This window comes from Hyposmocoma kahamanoa, unplaced genomic scaffold, assembly GCF_003589595.1.
Source record: "Hyposmocoma kahamanoa isolate Upper Pololo Valley unplaced genomic scaffold, ASM358959v1 260, whole genome shotgun sequence".
Taxonomy (NCBI): Eukaryota; Metazoa; Arthropoda; class Insecta; order Lepidoptera; family Cosmopterigidae; genus Hyposmocoma; species Hyposmocoma kahamanoa.
Window position 1 is genome coordinate 111,114 of NW_020653764.1, and position 19,194 is coordinate 130,307.

Consider the following 19,194-nt stretch of genomic DNA (forward strand, 5'->3'; position numbering starts at 1 on the left):
ATTTTATAAACTAGTACTTGATATTATTGACAAACATGTTCCTAAAACTATAGCTAAATCTAAAAAATTCCCCATGTGGTACTCTAAAAATTTAATAAAAGTTATTAAAGAAAAGGATAAATTTAGGGCCAAGTTTAAGAAATACGGTAACAGATTAGACGAATTTGAATTCATTAATGCACGCGAACGCTGCCATAAGTTAATAACTATTTGCTACAAGGACTATTTGAGGGGAATTGAATCCTCTATTAAACTTTCTAACTTGAAGCCCTTCTGGTCTTACATCAGTTCCAAAAGGAAGAACGCTTGCTGTATACCGTCGGTTATGTCCCTTAATGATAACTCGTTTTCTTGTCCGAAATCAATATGCGATGCATTCGCCAATCATTTTTCATCTGTTTACATACGTGACCTGTCTACAAGTTCGTCAAGCAATTTGATCTCCTCTAATACACTTCCTACAAATGTTTTATCTAGTTTTCACATTGATACTATGACACTGGAAAAATCTATAAAAAGGTTAAATACTAAGCAAGGACCTGGACCGGATGGTATTCCAGCCGTTTTTATTGCTAGTTGTAGAAAAACCTTACTGCGACCGCTTTCAATCATCTTTAATATGTCTTTAGATTGCGGCATTTTTCCTGCTCGTTGGAAATTAGCTAATGTGATACCTATACCTAAATCTGGTTGCCGTAATAACATTCAAAATTATAGACCAATTTCCTTGTTGCCAGCCTTTGGAAAATTATTTGAGTCGATTGTTGTACCCATCTTTAATTATCACTTTAAGTCCATTTTGACCCCCGCGCAACATGGTTTTCGTACTAATATGTCCACTACCTCTAATTTGGCTTGTTATGTTACAGATCTTTCAAAAAGCGTAGATGAGGGTCGACAAGTCGATGTTATTTACACGGATGTTAGCAAGGCATTTGATCGAGTAGATCATGTAATACTCCTCCAGAAATTGGATTTCTATGGTTTGCATGGGAAAATTTTGAACTGGGTTGCATCTTATCTGCACAAGAGATCCCTAAGGGTGGTGGTTGGTGGTTGTGAATCAGACCCTTTTATTGCTTCCTCAGGAGTTCCCCAGGGCTCTCACCTGGGTCCACTACTTTTCCTTGCCTTCATAAACGACCTCGGTTGTGTGATAGACCACTCTAAATTTAACTTTTTCGCTGATGACTTAAAAATCTATAAAATAGTTGATTGTTTGAATGATTCCTTTTTGCTACAGGAGGATCTTAATAGAATTTCAGTGTGGGCTAGGGATAACAATCTACCATTGAACACCAAGAAGTGCTTGCATATTAAAATTACCAAAAAAAAAAATACCTTTCCCTACGTCATACTTCATTGAAGGAACGGTTCTGGAGGAGGTTAACCGTGTTAGAGATTTAGGAGTCGTTTTTGACAGCTCACTTTCTTTTAAATACCACTTTGACAGCGTCATTAATAGGTCTTTCAGATTGTTGGGTTTCGTGTGGAGGAATTGTAAGTCCTTCAAAAGTATTACTACATTGAAAACCATTTATTTTGCCTTGGTTCGTATAAATTTAGAATATGCTTCTCCAATTTGGAATCCTATGTACCAAAATCAAGTAGACCGCATAGAAAAAGTTCAAAAGCGATTCCTCTTTTTCCTCACTGTTCATCAACGAAAGCTGCATTTATTGAGAAGTTACGAGGACCGCCTAAAAGAGTTTCGAATTGTCAGTCTAGAACGTCGACGCTGGGTTGCGGACCAAGTTTTCCTTTACCGTTTGATTTCCGGGCAAATAGATTGCCCTAAACTTTTATTTCAACTTCGGTTTTCTATTCCACGTCGTAACGCCAGGCCACGTACTTATTGTCCATTTGTAGTTGATTGGTCCAGAACGAATGTCGGCTCTAATGCTATTATTATCCGAATTTGCCGTGAGTACAACAAATTGCATAAGACATGTAGATGTGTTGACATACCTCATGATTTAGATTTGTTTTCTTTCTCAGTGTATAAATTTAAAGCTGCATTACTTAAACTCTCTGTCTGTGTTTAAGGTTCAATATTAGTAATACTTCTTTTTATGTCTGTTATTTTACTGATTACATTTTAATTTTTTTTTTTTCTCACAATGTTTGCAACCTGGCCCAATTATTTGTTATATGTAAAATGATAGCATTAACGTTTTCGATGTGATGCCATATGCGCATGTTGTATTTGCCTGTAATTGGGTTTACACTCTAAAATGTATATAGTGTTATTTTTATAATTGTGTGTAATGGTGTATTTCTGTTGGCAAATCTAACAAAAAAAAATAAAAATAAAAAAAAAATTTCTAGCAAATTCGAACACATTCAATACAATACATTCTTTATCTATTTAAAACTTCTAGTATGTTCTAATAAATATGTTATCAATCTGCAACATTTATCACTTTATCTGTCCCAAATAAATACGTTTAAATGAGGCTTGTTCATTCATTGTTTTGGTACACCTGTGGAACTAAACTAGTGTGTTTAATGTTGTTGTTTTAATCGCGAGTATAAGTGTGAATTTAAATTAATACGGTAAGTATTTTTGTTTTTACTCATTACATTGATTTGTTCCATTAATAAACAAATGTTACATTATTAAAAATTAATGTAACGACCTCCATGGTCGAGTACTTGCACACCAATTCCCAGTATAGACCAGGGTTTTTGGTCCATACTGCCCTGTCATTGCGACAAATTCCGCTAGGATCATCGAGGACAGTCTGTACTTTGGCACTCGTAAATTCCCCGAGGATGACGTTACTCAGTGCCGCGTGTTGGGATATCCGGCTGGTACTACGGGTGAGAGGACATGGTGATCAAACTCATCAACAGCATCAACACGCGGGGATATTGATGGGGCTGGAGTGTCCTTGAGTCCAATCTGAGGCAGAAAGTTAGAGAAAGATTGTTTAGTAGAACGGGATGTCACATTCCAGGGTCATGGGTAGCCAATATGTGGACTCAACTTCGAAGAGATAGAGAACGATGAGGCGAACACGTTTTTTGGGGTTGCTGGTAGAGAGCATGAACACTTTTGAAGACTGGCTCATCCTAATGCGTTTGTTAGTGTGGAAATGACGAGGTGTTTGAACATTTAAGTGTCACTGGCTTCGACTAAGTACGTGAGCTGCACGGACTATATTTGTATACTATTTACTCAACGAGATTTGTATATAACGTTTTTAGTTCCTGTATTTCTTATTTTGCTTTTGTATGATTTTATGCGCATTTGAGTTTAATTGCAAGATTCAATTGAACTAATGGACGAAACGTAATAGTACATTATTGCAGAGGCCGGGAAGTAAGGGATAGAAATCCCTTACTTCCCGGCCGTCCAGAAGGACTAGTATGCATGCCGAGGCTTATATAGTGCTTTTCTCAAACAATGTGAGAAATTAACAAAAGATAAAAAAATGGAACAAGTTAAAAAATATTAATTAATATCAAAAGTAATATTTGATGTTTTTACAGGCACATAATTAGTAGTCTGCTGATTCATGTGCTTCTCCAGTGCATGAAAATTTCATAAGTTTTCATGTATCTTACTCTATCTCATAGCTACCAAACAGTTTTTCATGGTTAATAATTATTGCTTCTTGCTAATTTAAGACAGAGTACTATACATTCTCGCTAGAACTTATTTTCACGACGAAAATACAAAAAAGACGAAAAAACATAAAATTATATCAAACCCCTTTATTTTACCGCCTTTTTCTCTTTTTTTAAATAGTAAACGGTACAGATAAGTATTTTTAATTTTGGCATTTACGAACATATTGTATGAGTTTTTCTTTTGCCTGTTTACATAGTTCATTGTTAGTAGATAGATCTAAAAGCTTAGAGAAGTAGACAATAATGGATTTTTATACTTACTTTGCAGGCCTTGGCCGGAAAGTAGTCGCACGGTCCATAAATGACAAACTTTCCGTGTTTGAGAAAAATACCTATTTTAGTTATAATTAGGTTAATGTACTGTTTCTGTATTCCGCGGATCTTTGTGAATGTGGTCTAATAGAAACGACTCTGTTACGATTCAATGTAATTTAGTATTAATGCATAGTACTTTTCCAGATGCTGATCTGGATATGTCTGGGTTTCCTCGTGGCAGTACTTCTGTACTTTCGACATGTTTATGGTTTCTTTAAAAGCCGAGGCATAAAGACACCTCGAATCGTCCCGCCGTTTGGCACTCTGACGAGTGTGTTTTTACAACAAGGTCATATTTTTGAAAACGTTACTAAGGCTTATAACCAATTTCCTGATCAAAGGTACGTACAATATTGTGTAAAAGACGGTACTTGTCTCTATTTTAAGTAAAGCGACATAAATAATGTGAATATTTGCTGATGCCTGTATCTTTTACATACTATCAAAATAAAGACCGTGTTTTCTCACTGGTGTAACAACAACTTACGACAATTACGGGTCTGGCACAAAGCTCTTCTCTCCAAGCTCCCGGCGTACGGTTTGCCAGCCCAGTTATGCAGCTGGATTGCCGATTTCCTTCGTGAGCGGAGAATTCGCGTCGTTTCTGACGGCAGCATTTCGAGGTTCGTGAATGTGAACGCCGGCGTACCGCAGGGATCCGTCCTATCTCCCACGCTTTTCCTTCTGCATATCAATGATATGCTTCCACTTGGGAATATTCATTGTTATGCAGATGATAGCACTGTTCATGGGGGATATCACGGATTCCCCGCAGCTGGCCGCGCCGATACTGATAGAGAGCGATCTGATCTTGTCGTTGAGCTCAATAGGATATTGGACCAAAAAAAAAAATTAATGTGTAAATATTCTTGTAATGTCGAAAGTTTTCAGTTGCTTATTATCTCGAGTCCCCGTTGGGCTAGAGTATGTGACCACTCTTGCCACCATATAGGTAGTTAAGTTAGTTTTTATTCTCGAAAAATAAACGCGCGGTGCGCGCTTCTTGTCCCAATGTTTTCACGCCCGTGCAGCCTCGAAATTCCTAAGAACAAGAAGAGACTTTCAACACTATTTCATAGTTTTCTTACTTATACAGGATGTAATCGTTAAGTGTGCCCAGGCGATTATTCCATAAATATAAGAGATATCAAAAAGTTTTCGACTGATATCGAAAGTACGTTACCTAATGAATAAATCAATATTAATAACTTTTTAGAAATAAAACTAGAATAATCCAAAATTTTAACATTAAACGCTCCCATACATTTAATATGACATTCGTAATGATGCTTTAGTTTTCCTGCTGTAAGAGGTAACAATAAGTAAAATTTTGTTTAACTTCGACGTTTGGTACCCGATTCACGAGAGTAATGCCCAGCATAGAGCACTCCATCGCTGTTTGTGCCACTTGAATTTTGTGCATAGGTCTGGGGCCTTAGGGACCTTGGTCTTTAGGCACAGTAATGTTTCTGGTAATTTATAGCAGAGAATACGAACCTTCACTTGCTACGAACCTAAAATCTTGTACCTCTTTTGCATGTTCGTCCACATAGTCACTTGTCTTGTTTAAATCTTGTTTAATGTTATAGGATGTACAATCAGTATGAACATGTAAAATGATTTTGACAATTATGGTAGGTACTTGGTACTTGGTGTAACGGGCTAGTGTCCGCAACTCGACGTCAAGGCGCCTATTTTGCGTGTGGTATAATTATGGTATTAGAGAGTCATAGGGGTAACCTATCACAAACTCGAATTTCTTTTTTTACGAATTCCATAACTCCGAAAATGGTTCGACTGTTTTCATTAGTGCGATGACAGTTTTGGTATAAATTTGCAACACAGAAATGTCTTACAGCAGAAGTAACGTTTGTCCGAAAATCTATTATTAGAATAATTATTACACATACGTATTCTTCGGGCAGAAGTCTGTTTGGTCTAATCGTGTTTGTTAGACTATCTGTTTCCATATAATTTAGATGACTGAAAATTCGTTTCGACAAAATAATTATTCTTAGATAAAATTATACCGCCATGCAATTTTACCGTAGAGCTCCAAAATTCTGGACTGTGTCTGCAAGTCCCACTTACGTAATTTTCGTTATACCATAGTGCTATGTTTTTGCTGTCATCTGAAGTGTAATTTAAAAATAATGGTCTAGAGTATTCAATAAATAACGTATAACAGAATCGAGGCGAGCGCCAGTGTCGAATTTGTTTGCATTTCCTAGCTGATTCGACCCCTCCTGTGGGTTTAGGTTAGGTTAGTATATGAAAAAGCGGCACGATCTGAACAAGCGAAGTAAGAGACTACAACTCGATCAAATTAACTTGCACCTCTCTAACCATATTTTCTAAAGACGTGAGGTGCTGTAATTTGACGAGTTGTATTGTGCGACACATTCTAATATATTTAATATATGTAATAAGATATGATATAACAAAAATGTATTATGAATATCGTATATTTACGAAATAAAAATTTTCAATTAGATACGTTGGTCAAACGGTTTGTTAGGGAAATAAAAATCTGAAAACGAATAACCTGTCTATATGTCAAAATAGTGAAACATAAACGGTGTAGTGAAAAAAACCGTAACGTGTTTTGGAACAAATGAAACAAAATCTATTCAATAAAAGTCTAAAGGTTTTCGGAGAACCAAAATTCTTTAAATCATATTTCTACCTTGTGATAGGTAATCGTTTTTAATCTCTTTGTTTTTATCTTAAGTAATATGACAGATAGATAGAACGTTTGTTAACTTGCATTATGCACAGGACAAAATAATACAGCAAATGGTTTAAAAGAGAAACCTATAGAAAATTAAAATTAAAAGAAATAAATACAAACAACAAGAAATTAAATTTAAAAAATACATTAAAACAAAATTCTTACCTAATAATCAACAGCACTTACCTAATATCGAAATAAATCATCACAGATCACGTGCAACCAAAAGGCCATGCGTTTTCTTTCTTTTATGTATAAACCGGCAAACAGACAGAATATCCCGTGGCTGCCAGCTATGAGAATTCTACCACAGTATCTTGTTGCCAAATACGTAAATGGCGAACGGGGTTGCGAGTTTTTAATAGCTGTGTAAGGTGTCGCACTCTTCTGCAAAATTCTCTCCTGTATCCTTCCATTCACCACATTCCATTCGTCACAGTTGTGACGATTATGTTTAGTGTCATAATCGTCACAACTCCTATTTCTGGTTATGCTTCGACATCTGTTCTGATATGAGTTCCTATTTTATTGTATTGCAAGACCACCAGAAGAGAAATTACTAGTTTAATATAGTATTCTCTCATTAGATGCTTTGTATAATTTAATAGTTCGTACAGTATTTCACACGTTGAAACCAATACCATTAGTAAATATTGTAAGTAGTAGCGTCATTGTTGCTTGAAAGTCCACCTTAAGCGTTCACTGCAGTAATTTACTATTGCAATATCTACTTATAACAAGTTACTATCAGGCTGTGTTATACATATAAATATTACACTTGACAACGATCATCTAGTCATTCAGGGCTAGGGGGTCATTATCCGGTATAGTCATAATTATCGTTCCGCGTTAACAACAATAACATATATATATTATATCCGTAATATAATATCGGTATAACCAGTAACTTCTGTCGTACCAATTGGCATTGAATTAGATACTGTCGATATGAACATAAGTCTACAATTTACTTTCACCATAATCTTTAATGATGTTTGAGATTCTCAATATTAGCACAGTCAACGTCATTTCAAATCATTATCAATTTGAATTTATTTACTCTTTTTTCGCTTGTGCATTTATATGTCAATTATTTACATAATATGAAGAGTAACTGCAACAATTTATTAACGATATTATTTGTGAGAAGAGCTACAATCATCATCTACATATGTTTCTGACGCTTGTACCGCGAGGTTAAATTTTCACTGACGAAAATTACGAAGCGTTTTTTAGATGTAATAAATGAAATAGTATATATAATTATTCTGTTAGGTTTTATGGCGTGTTCCAATGCCTGACGCCAATTGTATACGTAAGGGACATCGAGCTGCTCAAGAAGATTCTGATCAAGGACTTCGAACACTTCCTCGATCACAACAATGTCATCAAAGCCGAGCACGACCCGTTGTTTGCACGAAATCTTGTGACTTTAAGAGGTATGTAACATGTGCAATGATTTTGCTAAATAGAACACTATTAAATATCTTCTAAGTTAAAAGCTTCTCCTAAAACAGTGGCATAATATAAAATCTATAAATTTGGATACTAATTTGTCCATTGATTTTATATAGATATATTTATATCTCGCTTGATTTGGTTTGACGACTGACTATAAAAATGCACAGTTAGGTAATCAGAAATGCGGTTACAACAAAAAATAATGTATCCAAGTGTAATTCGGAGATAGCGCATAAACGGCTATTTGTTCAAATAACGTTTAATAATAGTCTTCAATTTTTTCGTGTCTTAGCCGCTCACGCGATGCGCTCCTGCTACCGCAAAATGGCGGCTATTTGGTTTCGCAAATTAGAAAAGCATTCAGTTTAAATGCAAGTTTTTATAAATAAAAATTATTATTCTGCATTGCTAAATAAATACCCTCCGTACTACCAGCAAAAACATCTCAAATGAAATGCAGTAATACACCGCAAATCCTACACTTAAAAAGCACTAATGAAATTTTTGGTGTACTTTTTGGGTAAATATGATAATATTCCGTTTGAGTGGTTCTAACGTTTACCATAAAATTACTCCTTAAAGTATAGTATATAAACATTTATATTCAGGGTAAACTTAAAAAACGCTACTTACGGTATGTTTTCAATAAATAAACACCGAAATTACCAGCCCAAACAATAACACACACGATTGTCGTGACGTATTTTTGAAGTTGTTTATTTTTTTTAAATGACAGACCCAGGCATTAAAAACTTTATGGTTTGCTAGAGTAGTTACCGAAATAGCAATTAATATTAGTTATTTTACCTGTTATAACTTCGATATCCGATAAATCGGTATAAAATCATCACCGGCACCTCTAGGTGTGGTATGCGTCTACGGCTGCATGTATCGCGTGAGCGGTTAGGTAAACTCTCTGAAATCGTCAATTTTAAAACTCTTGGTTATCAGGTAAGGAATGGAAGGACATGCGATCGACCCTCAGTCCTGTTTTTACTAGCTCCAAAATGAAGATGATGCTGCCAGAGATGGTGGAAGTTGGAGAGCAGATGATCCTTTCATTTAAGAAAAAAATCAAGGAAGCTGAACGTAAGGGGACTTTTAAGATTTATCGTTTATTAAAAAAAAAACTTTCTTTGACGTGCTGGTTTCTCTTTGTTTTTTCGCTATGCATACAAATCAGGAAAGGTAATCGATGCAAAAGTACTGACAGACAATCGTTGCAATTCAAAATTTATCGTATTTTGGTATTTCTGTTTAAGTTCCTTTTATTTACAGAGGGATATTTGGATGTCGATATGAGTGACTTAACGTCCAGGTACACGAATGATGTAATAGCATCTTGCGCCTTTGGCCTGAAAATAGATTCTTTTACGGACAAGGACAACCAGTTTTACGTGATGGGGAAGAACACTATAAACGTTAATATCCGTCAGATACTCATGGCTTTCGTATTTAATTTTTTTCCAAAGCTGGCTGAAGTGAGTATTTTTAATGTTCCCGTATGATAACATATCTAACGTTTGTGCCTTATTTATCTAATAACACTTAAATTAAAATGTGAAAGCCCCCTTATACTTGCACTAAAAGGTCAATAAAGTTACCATCTCGATACATCCTATGAACACCTCGCCAACTTTATTTTTTGGTCAGATTCTGTTTTGTTGTAAACAGCAATATTTATTTATTAATATTACGCTCCCCGAATTTTGTAAAAAAAAAGTAAAGACAAAAAACAAAATTCTCCTATCAAAATGTGCAATATATACGCGCGGCTATAGCGCGCCTGCGGCATATGCTGTAATATTTTATTACATTTTTAAAAATTTCTGCAAAAAAAACTTATTTCATTTCAAAGGCCATTTTGAAATGAAATAAGTTTTATTTAATGGTAATTCTCATACTTTAATCGTTGCTGCATGTATCTTAGTTTGATTTTGGGCCATTGATATTTACACTTTTTTGTATTGTGTGTATGAATAACTCTCAGTATTTATAGCTGATATATTTTTACAATTTGAGGGGGTACCCACAGTAATATTGTTAACTTTGTGCTGAAAAGTAGAATCACTAACTTTGCCGATTTTCTTTACACAGAAGATGTTAATTTAGGTGGACTCATCGTTATATAAATACCTATTTCTTTCAAGTGTTATATTTATTAATTAAATTTTCAGATATTTCATTTGACTATATTCCCGCCGGCGACAGAGATCTTTTTCAGGACTCTGGTGACGGAAACGATGCAAAACAGGGACCTCAAACAGATCGTTCGACCTGACATGATACATCTGCTAATGGAAGCTAAGAAAGGTATTATGAAAGGCTTATTTGTTGAATTTCTGGGTGTAGTATACAGGGTGTATATTTGAAAGTGAGACATACTTATAGAGTGCGTTATATTTCTGACTTTGAACCCAAAAAAAATAATAAACTAATGAAGTTAAAACTTTACAAATATTTATTTTTTATTTTTTTTTATCGACTACTACTTGTGAATAACATTACTTATCGAAACCTATGCACACCACTATTATTGCTCCGACCGACGCAACGGCGAGAGGCGCGGCGGCATGGTGGCGAAAAAACAAAGCACAGGTCGGCACTGTTTGCAGAGACAGCGCACGGGCGACCTGGGCCTAGCGAAGACATGTAAATTATTTGTACTTCCGCTCGCCCGAAGACTGCGCCGGTGGCGAATGCGCCCCTCGCTTGCAAAATGGATATTTATTCTAACGTCGAATTGACTGAGATGGTGCGACTTTACGCAGTAAGTGGTGACAGTGTGAGGCGAGCTATTGAAATGTTCCCAAATTGGAGTTTACGCGGAGGAGGTGAACAGTGTCGAAGTTGTTGCATGAGAGGATTATCTCAGCATTTATACTGTGAGATAAAATGTGTTTGTGTTGATCAATTTAAAACAAAATTTACTACGACGTGCTAGACTATGCATTGTGGAAAACGGGGGACTTTTTGAACACTTTCTCCGCACCACGTAAGTGTAAATAACTAAAACATCAATCATGGCAAATAATTTGATTTCACATTCTTAACTACGCCAAAAACCTCAATTCTTATTAAAAATAAGTTAATGATCTTTTTTAGTACGTAAATAATTTCAATGATAGTTCATAAGTAAAAAATAATTAACATAAGCTAAAACGTAATCATTTCGATAACAGCTTTTTCATCATAACATAAATGAGTAGGTGAGAGAGAGATGTGAAATCATTGTTACTGTTGCTGTCTCACTCGGCGCTCGCTTGGGAGTATTCCCAATGCACTCGAAATCAAGCGTAAAGGGAATCGGTTTATTCCCATGTACACTCCAAAACAAATTTGTGATTTATTTTTTGTTCTATCTCATATCCTAATTTTATTTTAGTCCATGTTAAGTTGCAACATGATTTACTATGACGTGCATGAATATGTCTCACTTTCAAATATACAGCCTATATAATTAATTTTGTTACATTTTCATAATATACCATGCATAACTTATTTTAAGAATGGAATTCATTGTGATAAAGTGAATGCAATATGTGATCATAATAATCAATCAATTTATAACACAACATAACAAGTCTGGTGTTCCACAGGGTAGTCTCTTGGACCCTTTATTATTTATTTTATACATTACTGACCTACCAGCTGCGACTGTAGGTTTTGTCCTCTAATCATTATTACAAGTGGCAAATATTCGTGATGAAATTATATTTTGGAAAAGGTAACAGTGCAAACATTGACAGTTTGTCTAGAGTAACAGAAATATATACGAGTTCTTCTCAAATCTGAGTAGATTGTGAGGAGCGCAATAGTAATTATTTATTCACATGTTATTTTAACTCCATAGGAAAATTAACTCATGACGAAAAATCAAGCCAGGACAAGGATACCGGTTTCGCGACAGTAGAGGAATCATCCATTGGCCAGAAGCGAATCAATAGGGGTTTGTCAAATAAAAATAAATACAATTTTAATCAAATAAATAAAATTTTAATGCAATCAACAGAAGGGACTTCTGTAACGGCATCAGAATACTATCTGGCGTTACAGCTCCTAATCACGGAATTTTATTTTTTAAGTTTCCGTGTATATTAAATAATATTTCATAGTACTACGCTAGAATATTAAATAATACTTCGCGATAATATTCTAGAATACTGAAATAACAAAAATGGTCACGGAAATTAGGTAGCGAAAATTAACCTGAAAATAACCCTAAACAGTTTCATGACACAGCTCTTTAAATTATACGTGTCCGAACTACGCGTAAACTGTTTCAGATGACACTCTGGTTTCGATTTTATAATTTTAAATCAATTTATTTTAGTAAATGATTTGAATGAATTACCTGTTTTACTAACTTACAAAAAATATTTTAATTTTCGAACACAATGTAGTATTTAAATCGTATTTGTCAGATGCAATAAATTGAACTCATTGGCTAGAGAACAAGTTCAGTCATGTGATGAAAATGAAGTAGATTTAAACTCGATTGTTATACTAATAATAGTAATAATTTTATTTCAGCGTGGTCTGACGATGACCTTTGTGCCCAAGCCATCTTATTCTTCATAGCCGGCTTCGAAACCGTATCCTCTACCTTGTCCATTATGCTGTATGAGCTGGCTATCAACCCTGACATACAAGAGAGATTGTACCAAGAAATCAAAGAAAACGAGGCCAAAAACAATGGAAAATTTGACTATAATTCTATTCAGAATATGGTTTATATGGACATGGTTGTTTCAGGTAAAGATAATAACATGAAGTTAAACTTTCTGTCATATTTTTTGCAAAAACGGCAATTTACCAAAAGTCAATCTTGGTGTGCGGCATTAGTTTTTCAATAAGGTATAGTTGGGTATTTTAATTTTTTTTTTGACACTGAATAGCTACTAAAACCCTAAGGTTATGTACGACATGAAGTTTGAAGGGCTATTTGTAACAAAACCCGAAATCTTTTAATATGGCAAACCTTATCGATAAATTAAAAATCAGTACGAAAATTCATTAATTGCTGTAAATATTTGCGTCAGCTATTTCATAACAATAGAGCTCCTTGTGAAAGAGTTCATCCAGGGAACTACTGCCACCTTACATATTTCTGCCGCCAACCGGTAATGTGAGCATTAGACACCGCGTTTTGGTTTTGAAGGGTAAGGTGGTGGTGAAATTACAGACACATGGAACGTGTCAATTTTGTCACAAGATGACAGCCGCAATGGCAGTCATCCTCAGATCTTTACGGTCTTTTTACCTGAGTGGCACTGTAACTGTTGTTATGGGTAGGTGTGTCGCTTACCAACCTCGTCGCTTGATGTCATAGAAAAAACTCACTGAGGGACAAAAACGCCGTGGTTTGACCTACCACTTCTCGAGCAGGGGCCGTGGGTTCGATTGCGGGTTCGCACCACTAAGTTTCTCTTTATCACTTAAATTTTTAATCTCATTAAAACAGATATCTCTGTGCGGAGTTTAATTTGAAATTTACCATGAGCTTTTCGGTGAACCAAAACATCGTAATGAAACCTGCATGTCGAGGAGGGTCGCACCTCTCGGAAAACATGTGACCAGTGCCCAGCAGTGGGACGTATGAATAGGTTGATGATGATGAAGAAGGGCAAAACAGTTGTTAGTTTTACGAAAGTTTTCGTGTTAATAAAAATTATCTGCAAAATATGGAACGTTTGATGTGCCATAAAAATTATATTTTCTACTTCAGAAACTTTGAGGTTATGGCCGCCTAGCGTTTTTCTGGACAGATACTGTAACAAAGACTACAACATAGGCAAACCTAATGAACAAGCCTCAGACGACTACGTTGTAAGTATTTTGTACACTTTGCTCATTTGCTAAGTTTCCTCAGTCAGTAGCTGCTGCACTATTGCCAAGTAAAACCTCTGATGTTCAAGGCAATAACTTTTTCCAGGCATCGTTGACCGTTGATTCAGGATGTTTTTGATAAAATTTCAGCTAGTGGTCGTACATCAGGTATCAAATAGCGATTTTTTTTCAAGTTGTCGTGCTAATGTTCCTGTAGACAAAGCAATTATGATTGAAATAATTTCTAAGTTTATGATCTGGCGCAGTGGTTGCATGAACAAATGTATGTACAGAATATCGAAATATCTCGTGCTTGTCTCTTCATCAATCATTACCGGAATCTATAATAAGATTCTGGTTGGTATGCAAAGTTGCAAAAGACGATTCGACCTATTTTTAACAGATTTCAAAAAAAGGGAGGAGGTGCTAAATTCGACAGTATGGTTTTTTTATGTATAAATTCAGTCAACTTTTTTATTGGAAATAGAGTATACCTCAGTAGTGGTCCTATTTAAATTTAAAAAAAATATTCCAACTCTAAGGGTGGCAAACTAGGGGATGAACCCGGTTTCGCACACTTTCCGGTAACCGATTTCAATAAAAGTTGGCAAATATAAAAATTACATAATTTTGAGTTCTCGGTACTCAGATTATTATTTAAATAATCCTACGACTAAGAAGTCGTTGAAAAACCAAATACAAAGACACGACGCAAGGATATAGAAAAATTCGTTGGGTCCATTGGTTTGTTCCGTGGCTTAGTTGGTATAGCATCTGGCACGGTATGCAAGAAGACGTCGGTTCGAATCCGACCGGATCGAAGGAATTTTCTGAGTGTTTGATTTTTGTATTAATGATTACAATAATCCTGATAGCTTGATACCTACCATTTGAAGCATAGAAATTGCCATATATATAATTGTTGTATTGCCAGCATTGAACTATTGCCAGTTATTTATAATGTTCGAACGATAATTTCTTTGGGTAGTACCAGTGATAAAAAAATTATATTTTATTTTCTTATGAATTTACCGTTCGACAAGTACGTGACAATGTTTGAGATATTTAGAGCCAAAGTTATATGAAACAATAAATGGATCCTATATTAACTGTCCCAGATAAGTTTGTTGGTAGGTCAATGTACATAGGCATAAAAAGGTATTGACAAATTTCGTTCGTACAGTCATTTAACCTCTTGAAAATGAATCGCTTTGCAGGTGTGGCTTTCTTACATAAAGTGCGTAATATAAACTTCCCTTGATATTTTCTTCCAAATATAAAATATACATTGCTATTGTATCCATCTAGATCCGAAAAGGCGAAGCTATTCAGATCCCCGTGGCCGGGTTCCACCGTGACCCTAAGTACTATCCGAACCCGAACAAGTTCGACCCTGAGAGGTTCTCTGAAGAGAACAAACACAAAATCCAGCCTTTCACCTATATGCCGTTTGGACTTGGACCTAGGAATTGTATCGGTAAGATGTCTCCTATCTCCGTGAAATGGTATATAGTGTGCTCAAATGACATTTTGAATTCGTGGTCTTATGATTTTGTCACGCCACGCCGCCGCCCGACGTAACGCACACCGTTCGGCATACTTACGGCGGTTTTGGACTTCATGTAGCGTGCCGATAGCACTGCGTACTGCAAGTGTGACGTAAATAGCCACTGTCACGCATATAATATACACACTGCCACACTTAGATGTACAAAAAAAGTCAGAATATTAAAAAAATTAGACAAAGCAGCAACTAAATTAATATATTTTAAAGTCGACTTAATGCAGAGTTATTGAACCTTTCTGGAAAAATTCAAATTTAAACAAAATATATTATTTTAGTTATTGCGACAAAGCAAAAATACTTGCAAGACTAATGCAGTTTAAACGTTGATTACAACAAAGTAATAAAAATAACATTTCCTGTAAGTTCGAAAATTTACAAGAACACAAAATCCAGCTTGAATCACTCGACAAACATGTGTTACTAGGAAATGAAAACAAATAAATGGAAAAAAAATTGAATCTTGGTAAAAAAGAATAAACTTTAGAAAAAACAAAAATCTTTATAACATAATACCATTGGCATATTGCAATGATTTTCCTTCCATTATTCATTACTATTTTAAACCCAACCAACACACTTCGAGTAAGGGTCTTTTGGGGTCTATGAAGGGGATCTTCACAAACTCTGCAAAGAATTCTATCTCTGACATACACTGTTTTTGCAATGCCAATGGTATTACGTCACGATTTGTAACGCACTATTTAAATCAGGGTTAGGAACACGCCTTTAAAAAGGTTGTATCGTAGTTTATTTTTTTCTAATCTATTAATAAAGTAACTGCACATAATTAGGAAAAAAAAAGTTGATTAAGATTGAGTTGATTAAACAGCCGCAACTAGATATGGATCACCTTTGAGAAAAAAATGTGAACCCGAGCCCAATACTTTTTTTCCTTGAGGAGATCTCATATCAGTATTTTAGACACAGCACAGAACAAGGATCTTGTGCTCAGGTTCAACCATGTCCGCGCACAAAGTATGCGTTCTTCCAGGTGGTCGTTTTCCCTGGATTTTTCCTTGCATGATTAATCGGATGAGGGGGTTGATTCAGAACCTTACGATAACTCAGTTGTCGACCGATTTCTTTTCATTTTTAACCGACTTCAAAAAAGGAGGAGGTTCGGAATTCGACTGTATGTTCTTTTTTTTCCTTTTTTTTTGTTACGCGATAACTCCGGTATTTGTGAACCGATTTTCATGATTCTTTTTTTGTTGGAAAGGAGTACCATAGTGGTCCCATTTCATTTTGAAGAAAATCATCCACCTCGAAGGGTGGCTGTTCACGCATCAAGATTCATTTTCATAAATAGCGCCTAACATTACTTTAGGAGCAATTACTTTAATGGTTGATTTTGCTATTTCTCCAATTGAAGGCGTTTTTCTCTCAATATACTTTGAGTAGTGAGAACCAATTATTATTATCCAGTGTCAAGTCCTGTATAGTGGCGAACTAGGAGATATTTCAATAAAACTTAGCAAATAGACGTAATTCCGCATACTTTTGAGGTCGGTTTTTTTAGTACTCTGTACTGAGATTATTATTCACAATACCCGAATCGAACGTCAAACTGACGTATTCGAGACTGAACCGAAGTGACGTCACACCCTAACGATTATTCGAACTTCTCAACCGGCAAAGGCTACAAACGTTATTCAGAACACAGTTTTGGAATGAAAGTTACAGATTGTCCTATTGTTTAAAAAGCAAGAATGTAATATGGAAATCTCTTATTATTGTAAATAAAGTTTGGGTTTTATTCAATTTTATTAATTTTTTTGGATGCAAGACTAATGCATTCCTTACGCCTTTAGAGTGTTAAAAATGTATATAAAAGGATTTTAATTTTTCTTATAACCTATTTCACCGCCTAACTCCGTAAAGCCTGTTGGATAACTCTATCGTATCCGAATCGAACCTTTAACTCGAATGTTCTGAATAGCTCGGAAAGCGCCCATCGATTCGAGAACGATGTCCAATCGAACGATTCGGTTAAAATATCGAAGAGTTCTGAATCGGGGTCCAGGTCACATTTATCATTGCGCGTTATATGACCAAAGTACTGTAGCTAGCGTTTTCTGACGGTATTCAAAACTTCTGTAAGGAGTCGGCCGCAATCGGGTGATAACTATCTTGAACTGGAGTAAAAGCACGAAAGAACGGAGTCCAAATATTATTAATTTAGTTTATTTTTTACACCACAAAGATAGGAAGTTCACACAGGTTTACAGCTAAGATACACAGAAAAGAAGGAGTACGGAAGAATGAGTAAACTACGACACAGAACTTATACGCGGTATACACACGATCACGAAACATATACGCGATGTACATGTACGCGGTGAACAGGCGATACGGGCGTCGCGAGAGTTGATTCAAAAGCGACTGGTTACGAATGCGCGTCGGAAGTGCACGCGCACACTGCGTGTTCTAAACAATAGAAACTGGTCCGGCTCGCTCATCGCGTTGCGCGTTTTCATTGTACGACACAAATTTATAGTTGTGTAGATATAAAGTGCACAGTTTACGTATGTTCAGTAAATATGTAGAAATGTAAATATGTATATATATATTTAAGTACTAAGTAGGCTACACTTCTAATTGGCTCTAATTAAAGCCTCTAATTATCCTTACACATCAGCGGAACAACAATATAATATCACTTTCAGTATACAATAACTATTGCTTAATTTACAGGATCAAGATTCGCCCTCTGCGAAGTGAAAGTAATGGTATATCAACTCTTAAACGCCATCGAAATTTCGCCATCGGACAAGACTATTATACCTCCAAAGCTGAATCCGTCCTCGATCAACATTCGTTTGAAGGGGGGTAATTGGCTCCGATTTAAAGCTAGGAATCAGGTGTAAATGAATGTATAGTCGATCCTTTTTGAAGACTGAAGATTATGACATTTGTAGGGTTGCCAGATTTCACAAAATTTTGTATAATTATGTACTTGTTGTCGATAATTTCATAAACAGATTGTGTAAGAAGAATTTTGCCAAACACGACTGAATTGTGAATGTTAAGACGTTCAAATAATTACTAATTGCGTTATTTTTTCCTTCTTGATTCTTATTTTGACAGTTGGCCTACTAATATCAAGTTCAATTTTTATTCATGTACATTTTAACAAAAATAGCCGGATTTGGTTATAAATATATTGAACTAAAATGAAAAACTTTCAAATATGTTTCCTCTTTGCATTTTTTATAAACATATTTCTAAATACAGTGTATGTATGTATGAACTTACAAAAATTTATTCAAATGAACTTGTGCTCGGTAATTGGATGAATAATGGGTCGAGGAAGATTCAAATTAAACAAGTTTGGCTGTTTATTCCAAAAGCGTGACCAATATTCAGTCGGTAGTCGATAGGATATTTATCGACTGCAATCACTAGCTGCTCGCAACTGGCAACATTTTTACGCAATGAACTGTCATTTTAACCCATCTTCAAAAAGGACAGACTATAAAATCTTAATTCATCAATTATTGTTTTTTTTTTGTTTAAGTTCGTAATTAAAATCTATGGTTATGTATGCATTTGTCGTAAACTCTTCGTGAAAATCGAAGAATTATGGTAAAGAGTTATTGCACGTAATAGTATTTATGTTGGCTTTGCATACAATTACTCGTATACATTCATGACA

General features: G+C 35.4%; 1 protein-coding gene across 1 annotated transcript; it reads left to right on the forward strand.

Annotated features, from left to right (window-relative positions):
* The first annotated feature begins 2,462 nt into the window (after nucleotides 1-2,462).
* Nucleotides 2,463-18,662, forward strand: LOC113228879 (cytochrome P450 9e2-like). Its single transcript, XM_026462303.1, has 11 exons — nucleotides 2,463-2,556; nucleotides 4,096-4,292; nucleotides 7,958-8,121; nucleotides 9,095-9,232; nucleotides 9,422-9,624; nucleotides 10,321-10,456; nucleotides 11,997-12,092; nucleotides 12,677-12,898; nucleotides 13,872-13,972; nucleotides 15,281-15,449; nucleotides 18,234-18,662. Exons 2-11 carry the CDS (start codon nucleotides 4,096-4,098, stop codon nucleotides 18,404-18,406), a joined length of 1,599 nt encoding a protein of 532 aa, XP_026318088.1. The 5' UTR covers nucleotides 2,463-2,556; the 3' UTR covers nucleotides 18,407-18,662.
* Nucleotides 18,663-19,194: the final 532 nt, after the last annotated feature.